The sequence below is a fragment of the Sabethes cyaneus genome, chromosome 2, assembly GCF_943734655.1.
Source record: "Sabethes cyaneus chromosome 2, idSabCyanKW18_F2, whole genome shotgun sequence".
NCBI lineage: Eukaryota > Metazoa > Arthropoda > Insecta > Diptera > Culicidae > Sabethes > Sabethes cyaneus.
The window spans coordinates 108,710,456-108,720,255 of NC_071354.1; the positions used below are offsets into that span (position 1 = coordinate 108,710,456).

A 9,800-nucleotide genomic window follows, 5' to 3' on the forward strand; every position below is an offset into this window, starting at 1 on the left:
CGCGTTAACTTTTCAATGATCCGAACGTTAGTAAACCTTCGATTACAGTGAATTTTGAAGTTTGTTCGGATCAGAGCAAACACTGTTTTGTTAGCAGCAAAGTATTATGCAGCTTCAAACTGTAATTTTAATTTTAATTAACTCTTTAACAATTTATATAAATTTTCTATTCAACTTACATTCAGTGTTTCAGTAAACTTTTCTTCCTCTTTCGCTCAAATCTACTTTACTGTAACTCTTTCTCGTCTATACTTTCAAACTATAAATTTCCAACTTCTTCCTTCCTTTATCTGTATCTCAAGAAATTTAAACTAGTTAAATTACATATTATAGTTAGTATTTTAAGCCCACTTACAACTTTCGCCAGCACAATTCCACGTTTTAGCTTTAGTTATATCAAAATACTCAGCTGTCAAACCGTCAACCGTCGTCTGGCCTAGAGCTCGGAACGCACACTCACGTCAAGCCTTTACAGTGGTCCCAGTTCCAATTTTACTGTGAACAAGTACATTTCACTACTGTGAGTAATTTCATATTCGTTTGAATGAAAAATTATCTCATACACTTTTGTTTGAATTGCAATTCAAATTTACCCTGTACTATATTGAAAATAATGTTAAAATATAAAATAATATTGAATGAATTGAAAATGGGTCATTCCACGTCAAGTGACCAAGAAAAAGTAAAACTTGTAATGGACCTTCCTGAATTTTTACCAAATTCGGTCAGAATTCCAAAGGGGCTGATGCCCCTTTTTATAAGCAAAAGCCGTCCCAAGTACCAATGTTAGTTTTATTGCACTCTTATTGCGGGGTTTAAGACCAAAATTGGTCTTATAAACCATCATAAGAGTGTTATAAAACCCAAATTGTTACTTGGGCTGTTTTCGTCAAATCCATTCATTTTCTTTAGCTTATATCTCCGAAAACATTAAGTCTAGAAAGGCACTATTCTCACATTTTCAAAAAAATTTCCCAATGAATTTGAAAAAATAGTATTTTTTTTAGTATCAATGCTGCCAAATATTTTTTATTCGATTTAAAAACTAAATTTCTATTTTTCTCCCAATGAATATAATTTGATCTTAAAAATTCCAACTCCATCGTATTTCCCAGATTTTTTATATAAAAATCAAAACAATTGACAGTGTTGCCACAAATTCCAAAATTTAAACTAAAAAGCTGGCAACGCTGCTCAGGAAAATGGTACTACATACTGTATACATGCTTTCACAACAGGGCATAGAGACTCACTGCTTCATGAAAAAAATATTTTGCTCTTGGTTTTACATAAGAAATTGGAGGCCGCTTGCTTCAAAATGTTGTCTCTGGATCGGCGAGGGATACTTCGTGACGTAAAAAAAATGTAATGTAAAAAAAATCTGTGGAATACGATGGAGTCGGAACTTTTGAGATTAAAATATATTCAATGAGAGAAAAATAGAACTTCAGTTTTCAAATCGAATTCAAAAATATTTGGCAGCACTGGTGCTAAAAAATACCACTTTTTTCGAATTTCTTCGGCAATTTTCTTTGAAAATGTGAAAATAGTATCTTTCTAGACTTAATATTTCTGGAGATATAAGCAAAAGAAAACTAGCGGATTTGACGAAAACAAGGCTTTTGCTGATTAGTTGGGGGGGGGGGGGGGGGTCTCCCATAGAAGAAGGGGGAGTCCAATCAGCACAAAAAAAAACAATAGTCGACTTACGCTTATTAACTACTCTCACCTAATGCCCAAATTATGGGAGTTTTAGCTCAATCCCTGTCACAAGTAAGTCCCATGCACATAGACCACTATAATGCGGAACAGATTGGTCATTCTGTTCCGGACCATCATGAAAAAAAGCATGTTGGAAACCTACTATTTTGTAATTTTTAGTGTTTATATAGTACATCTATCAATAAAGTTGCGATTTATGCAAAAATCTCATTTTTGACAAAAATGGTCAATAGACCACTATAATTCGGAACGGCTCATATGATACCATCGACCGAAAAGAGCTATGGAAAATCATGGACGAGAACTGCTTCCCCAGGAAGCTCATCAAACTGATTAAATCTACGATGGATGGTACACAGTGCTGTGTTCGGATTTCGGGTGGATTGGCAAGGTCATTCGAATCACACAGAGGGCTTCGTCAAGGTGATGGTCTTTCATGCCTGCTGTTCAACATAGCGCTTCAAAGTGTTATGAACCGAGCGGATATCAACACGCGGGGCACGATATTCAACAAATCTAGTCAATTCGTCTGCTTTTTTCGATGACATGGGTAGATACGTCTAAAACAAAGTACATGTTGGCCAACGGAACCGAGGCCGAACGACAACGCTTCGGCAGTAGTATATTGATCGACGGCGATGAGTTTGAGGTAGTCGATGAATTTGTCTACCTTGGCTCACTGGTAACGGCGGACAATGATACCAGCCGTTCACTTGTTCTCTACGGGCATGAAACATGGACAGTGCTCGAGGAGGACCTGCGAGTGCTCGGAGTTTTCGAACGACAAGTGCTAAGAACAATCTTCGGCGGCGTACGGGAGAACGGAGTATGGAGGCGGAGGATGAACCATGAACTCGCACAGCTCTATGGCGAACTCATTATCCAGAAGGTGGCTAAAGTTGGACGGATACGATGGGTGTTGCAAGAATGCCAAACAACTACCTTGCAAAGATGGTGTTCGCCTCAAATCCGGTAGGAACAAGACGACTAGGAACGCAGCGAACAAGATGGTTAGACCAGGTGAAGCGAGATCTGGCGGAGAGTACTCGGTGTCCAAGGAATTGGAGAGCGGTAGCCCTGAACCGAGTTACATGGAGAAACTTTGTTCAACAGGCTTTCTCTTAGGACGGCAAGCCACCTAAGTAAGTAAGTAAGGTCTCACATATTGAAATAGTACAGGAAAAATACTTTTGCTATGCTCTTCGCCATCTCCCATGGAATGATCCATTTAATTTGCCGCCGTTCGAAAGCCGCTGCCGACTTCTTGGTATTCAGCCGTTAGAACTGAGACGACGAATCGCACAAGCGGTTTTTGCTGCTATACTTCTAACCGGTCACATCGACTGCCCGGCGTTGTTAGAACAGCTGAATATATCTGCTCCCATATGACCGCTAAGACAAAGAAACTGTTGGTACCTGACGCCGCGTACTCATTTCTTTGGTGCTCATGAACCTATACGTCATATGTCATCCTTTTAATGACCACATCTAGGAAAATATGTGTAGGTACATGTAGTTATTGATTTGAAGATGTTACAATTCTTAATGAAAATACGCGGTGCGCAGAGTGAGGAGCAATGCGCAGAATTCATGTATGAACATAAAACTTTTTTTCCCTTAAGTATGTACATCTTGCGATGCATGAAAGACTTGTAGGCCACAAAATTATCTATCCTCAAAAAAAAAAAAATTCATCAATTTCTGAGATGGTCTATTTTGGTAAATCGATTTTTAGGTTTTGAAATACTGTTATTCAGTGCAGAGTTTTAGTTTTATTTTTTCAGTATTTTTCATGAAAACTCAGGATATTTTCTAGAAGTTAGCTTCAGTTGATTTTTTGTAGGTCCTATAATGCTCAAGTCATATTTTTTATAAAAAAAGAAAAAAAGGGAAAAAATTTAACCCTTTCCAAAAGCTAGTTAGGACCAATGTTGGAAAAAGCGCCAGGGATTGACTGTATTTTAGCCGAAATGCTCAAAGCTGACCAATCATTGTCAGCCCAGATGATGCATCAGCTTTTCAGCAATATATGGAAAACCGCAACTTTTCCGGTAGACTGGGCATATTGGTTAAAGTCCCTAAGAAAGGAGACCTAACTGAATGCAGTAACTGGCGTGGCATTACGTTGCTCTGTATTACTTTCAAAGTACTCTGTAAGGTAATCCTCAACCGGATCCAGGAAAAGATTGACGTTACTTTCTGGCGGCAGCAAGCTGGATTCCAGGCTGGCCGATCATGTGTAGCCGATCATATCACAACGCTCCGCATTATATTGGCGACCAGATCAACGAATTCTAGGACTCTCTTCTGCTGGTGTTCGTTGACTTCGAAAATGCGATAGACCGACTCAACCACGAAAACATCTGGGGCGCACTGAGGCGTAGAGGAGTTCCTGACAAGCTAGTCCATCTCATCGAGGAACAGTACGAGGCGTTCTCGTGCAAGGTTTGGCACGACGGCGTCTTGTCTGACCCCATAAGGGTTACTGCTGGCCTGTTTCTCATCGTTATGGATGATGTTGGAGCAATTGACAGTAGACCAAATCGAGGATTGCCTTGGAATCCTCTAACGACGAAACAACTAAATGACCTCGATCTATCCGACGACGTTGTCTCGCTCGCACAACGCCGAAAGGATATGCAGAGCTAGTTAGATTACCTCTCCGAGAGCTCTCACGCAGCAGGTCTCACAATCAATGTACCAAAAACTAAGTCTATGGTAGTGAACACTAACAATTCCACCAACTTCACAGTAGCGGGACAAGTTGAGCAGGTTGACGCCTTTCAATGTCTTGGTAGCCAGACAATGCCCGATGGTGGTACCAAGACTGATATAGCCACACGGATCAGGAAGGCCAGGGGTGCCTTTGCAGGTCTGCGAAACATTTGGTGCTCAAACCAGATCACTACGTACGAAAACCCGAATCTTTAATTCAAACGTACTGCTGAACTGCTGTATGCCTGCGAAACGTGGTGCGTCTCAGCGGAGACAACGCAAAAACTGCAGGTATTCATTAACCGGTGCCTGCAATATATCATTCGTGCCTGGTGGCCTAACAACAGGATATCCAATGAGAAACTCCATCGTCGCTGTCATCAACGGCCGATAGCCACAGAAATTCGTGAACGTAGATGAAGGTGGCTCCTTGAGGAAAGGAGCGAATGAGGTCTGCAGAAAAGCACTCGACTGGAGTCTACAAGGACAGCGTAGAAGAGGCAGACCCAGAGGCCCATGGCGACGCAGCTTAGGCAACGATATCCGGGCTGTAGACGAGAACCTGTCCTGGCGACAGGTAAAAGCCATGGCGGGTAACCGTCAGCAGTGGAGATCTCTGATTTCATCGCTTTGTTCTGCCGGACCAGCGGACATGGACACATTTATTTATTTATTTATTTATTTATTTATTTATTTATAAAAATTCATTCGACAATATTGTCTTGATGAACACTAATATAGACTAACTACATATTGTTACCGATTCTTTTACACAAAACTACACTTAAACAGCAAACAGCTATCGTCTCTGCAGGAGTCGTCTTTTAAAAGTGTCTATGGTAATGTCAAAATCGAACAGCTCGTACACAGTGTTGAACTGAGCTGCCATGTACCTTATCGGGCTAAACTGACCGTAGTTAACTCTCCGAGCGTCAAGATGAAGGAAATTCCTAGTACGAAGAGCCCTTTCCGGAGCGTATAGATTCAGTTGTTCCAGGATAGGCGGACAGTCAATATGGCCGATCAGGAGTTTAGCAACAAACACAACTTGAGCAGTCGTACGTCTCTTTTCGAGGGTTTCAAGTCCTAGCAATTTGCATCGGTTTTCATATGGAGGCAAGTCCAGCAGGTTGCTCCACGGCAGCATCCGAAGAGCATAACGGACGAACTTTTTTTGTACTGCTTCAATCCTCGCCATCCAGTTAGCTTGAAACGGGCACCAGACTATTGAGCAGGTTTCGAGTAATGATCGTACCAATGCGCAGTATAGCGAACGAAGACAAAATGGATCGCGGAACTCGTTATCTATTTTAAAGATGAAACCGAGTTGCCTATTAGCTTTTGAGATGATCTCTTCAAAGTGCAAACGAAAGGTGAGAGCACAGTCAAGATTCACTCCCAGGTCACGAATATGATTAACCCGTTGCAGCGCATGACCCAGAATAGAGTAATCAAAGGTAATCGGGTTCAGTTTGCGGTAAAACGAGATAACACTGCATTTGGGAACACTGATTGTTAACAGATTATTCGTACACCACGCCTCAAATAGGTCAACCAGCCGCTGCAATCTTAAACAGTCAAGTGTGGTTTTTAATGGCAGGTATATCTTAACATCGTCCGCGTAAAACAGACGACATCCAGCAGGCAGCAGTATAGAGAGCTCGTTGATGAATAGTGTGAAAAGCAAAGGGCCCAAGTTGCTTCCTTGTGGAACCCCTGATAGATTACAAAACAGTTCCGATTCTACTGGACCGATTTTGACGCATAAACTACGGTCAGTGAGGTAGGACCTCAACCATCTGATAAAAGCGACAGAAATTTCAAGTTTCTCCATACGATTCAACAATATCGCGTGATCAACACGATCGAAGGCAGCTTTTAAGTCTGTATATACAACATCCACTTGCGCATTTTCCTCCATGACGTTTAGGCAAAACGAGACAAACTGCGTTAGATTAGTGGCAACTGAGCTTCTAGGGAAAAATCCATGCTGATCAACGGATAAGTACTGCGAACTGCACATAAAAAGTGCATCGTGGACTATGATTTCCAACAGTTTCGAGCAGGCACAAAGTGATGTGATACCCCGATAGTTTTCCACGTTCCTCTTATCTCCTTTTTTGTGCACGGGAAACATGATGAATTTTTTCCATGACTCAGGAAATACATTTTGCCGGAGAGAAGTTTCGAATAACAACACCAGTGGGCGAACGATAGCTGCAGCACATTTCTTCAGAACACAAGAAGGAATTCCGTCAGATCCAGCAGCGAACGAATATTTCAGCTTTTTGATCGCGGTTTCAACGAGTTGATCGTTTATATGGAATATATTCAAGTTGATCGCATCACATGGAGTATCTCGGATTGCAGAGGCAGTCTGCATTTCCGAAGCAACAGAAGTGTTAAAAGAATTCTTGAAGTGAGTGGCAAAGAGCTCGCATTTTTCCACGGCGGTGTTCGCACAGACGGTACCCAGAAACATGTTTACAGGCAGTCCTACCTCGTTTTTCTTGGAATTCACGAACGACCAGAATGATCTAGGATTCCTGCGCAAGTTGGATTGCATTCGTAAAGTGTACCTTTTGTACAAGAGTAGATTATAAGCTCGGTAATTGTTGCTGGCTATGTTAAACTGTCGCTTAGAGAATGGACATCGGAGCTTACTGTATTTTCGTAGAGCGGAAGATCTAAGTCGCTTCAAGAACCGCAAATGAGCATCGCCCCACGCTGGTTTACGAGGTGGTCTACGAGTGGGAACACAATCGGAGATCAAGTGTTTCATGGTTTGGGTGAAATGGCAAACAGCATTGTTAACATTCGCAAAATGGTCAAGGCAACTCCAATCGACTCGACTGATTGCTTCGGCTAAGGCAGAAAAATTTGCTCTTCGAAAGTCCAAGTCACTTGCGTCAACAATGTCTTCAAATTCAAAGGAGACTGGCAGGTCCACTAATACTTCAACAGCGGGATGATCAGCGTCAAGTGGAACTACCGGGTTAACAGCTTCATGAACTGAGCAAAACGAGGTTGCAGATTCGTTGACCAAAACAAGATCAAGCAGGCGTGAGTTTCTGTTGACCGCCGTATTTATCTGCGTTAGACCATGCAGAGAGAAACCGTCTAAGAGGGCAGCGCAAGCAACCGAAATGTTCGATCGCAAGCTGTCAACCGCAGGCGGTGCATGCCCAGGAAAGTTCCAAACAAGACCGGATTGATTATAATCGCCGAATAATAGCGTGAAGACCGAAAGGCTGAGGTCTGAGTAAACCGCCTCGATGGAACTGATATGATCCTCAATGCTGTTCAGATCCCCTTTGCGATCTGGGGGAAGGTAGATAACTCCTACGCTCATTGTGTGACCAGGTAACTTAACTCTTATCCATATTTGTTCGAGAGTATTGCATATGGGGGAAGGATCGCTGGAAGCACTTAGCCTCGTTGAGACCGCAATTAGTACGCCACCACCGCGTGATTTGCTGCTATTGTGTGAACTCCGATCACAACGAAATACCGTAAATGAATCGCCGAACAACTGCGCTGAGTAGATTTTCTCATCGAGCCACGTTTCAGTAAGAACGATGATGTCGAAGTTTGATTCAGCTACAGCAATAATGAAGTCGTCTATTTTGGTCCGTAATCCCCGTACATTTTGATAAAACACCAACAAGCCCTTTCTCACAGTGCTACGCGTAAGTGTAGTATGCTCCGTGGGAGACGGTAGAGGTGTGAAGCCGCTGGAATTTCGAGATACTACAGGCAAAATACCGTCACCGGATGATAAGTACTTGTCTGAGTCTGCGGGCAGGAAGACCCCTCCTCCAGTTCCAACCGCAGGACCGGGACGACTGTGATGAACGCTGGCAGCGGGAGGCTCGACTGCGTCGGACGGATGAGGGGCTTCCGAAATACTGTACACGTTGCGTCCCGGCAGAGATGATCCAGCGAGAAGATCAGCAGCAAAGCGGTTACATCGATCGGTGTGAAGAATGCTAAAATCCGATAAGCAGTCAGGAAGCGATGGAAGTTCATAAGCATTATGATACTTGCCATATATCACGGGTTGGAAGACCCCTACCCTAGAGCCGAACCCAGGACCGAGACGACTAACAGGAACATTGGCAACGGAAGGCACGACTGGGTCGGGGGGGGGGTGAGGGGCTTCCATGATGCATGGTGTAGCGCGTCTCGGTGGTGAACTGGAGTCAACTCTCAGTTGTGAAGTGAACCATCTTGCAGTAGTAGAGTGAGTAGAATGACGAGCAGGGCAGTGTCTCATAAGTAAGAAGGTAAAATGTTGGAAAAATAAGGCATGCAAACTTGCTTATTTATATGAACTCTTTACACAAACAAAGTTTTATTGAATTTTGAAGGGGTCATGCCAAATCATTGGTCAAATTGGCATGAAATTCATCTATTATGTTCATCTTATCGCTTCAAAAATACAAAACAACTAACCAATCAACCAAGTAACAGTTTGGATATGATACAGTAGCAATGGAAAAAGGGTCATAATATTTATGGTTAGAGTATGGTTCCAATTATTGGGGGGAATGCTCATCAACTCTTCCTCTAGCTTAAGGTGCCAGGTGAAAACACACTGATTACACTAGTTAACAGCATATATGAACTCTGTAAGCTGGAGTTGATTTTTCATGTAAAATTGGCCGCTGAATCCGAAAATGTGGTCAGAAAAATTTAAAGTAGGATAGTTTTTGAGATATGCAATAAAGTTGAAATTTTGCTTAAAGAAAAAAAGTACATGCACATAAACACAAATCTCGCGTAACTTTTCAAAAGGACCTAAGTAACATTGAGAGACTCTCTTTGGCGTCCCTCTCTTCAGATTATTATGGCGATATGTATGCATTCCAACAAAAAACTTCTTCACGTTTAGCTAGACAATGACGCTAGCAACCGATTCATGCAAAGCTGGTGTTTTAAAGTGCATTTGCATTGCCGTGGGAGGTGAAAGAGAAGAGGCACGAAGAGAATCTCTCATTGTTACTTAGGTCCTTTTGAAAAGTTACGCGAGAAATTTCTGCGGCTGCGGTGCACCAATTTCAAATCTCTTTTTTTCCATATTTAAGAGGAGAAAATTTGCTATCGATTAGTTGAACTTCATTTTTCTGTAAAAATGAAAGTACTGTAGATATTTGAGAATTTGTTCACAACAAAACAAAAAAGAACGCATTTTTTTGGAATAATTTCAACTTTATCAAAGGTTTTAGACATGATTAACGCATTTCAAAAATTTCATTTTATGTGGGTCTTAAAGGCCGATTAGAAACAAAGAAATCATGGGGTTAATGAAAACAATCGGTTGAAAATTGTAGAAGTTATGACCATTCTACTGAAACAGTAAT

General features: G+C 41.9%; 1 protein-coding gene across 1 annotated transcript; it reads right to left on the bottom strand.

Moving 5' to 3' along the window:
• Nucleotides 1–5,236: 5,236 nt before the first annotated feature.
• LOC128735845 (uncharacterized) lies at nt 5,237–8,602 on the bottom strand. The gene is made up of 2 exons (XM_053830329.1): nt 6,234–8,602; nt 5,237–5,930 (listed from the first exon to the last, which is right to left on the bottom strand). The coding sequence occupies exons 1-2, from the start codon at nt 8,600–8,602 to the stop codon at nt 5,237–5,239; spliced, it is 3,063 nt and encodes a 1,020-aa protein (XP_053686304.1).
• Nucleotides 8,603–9,800: the final 1,198 nt, after the last annotated feature.

What these genes read in the sequence shown, in the direction of transcription:
- LOC128735845 (XM_053830329.1), bottom strand. Translation starts at nt 8,602, where the DNA reads ATGGAAGCCCCTCACCCCCCCCCCGACCCAGTCGTGCCTTCCGTTGCC. An exon ending in TCTGTCGCTTTTATCAGATG is followed by an intron (nt 5,931 to 6,233) that starts GTTGAGGTCCTA and finishes TCCCAAATGCAG; the next exon opens with TGTTATCTCGTTTTACCGCA.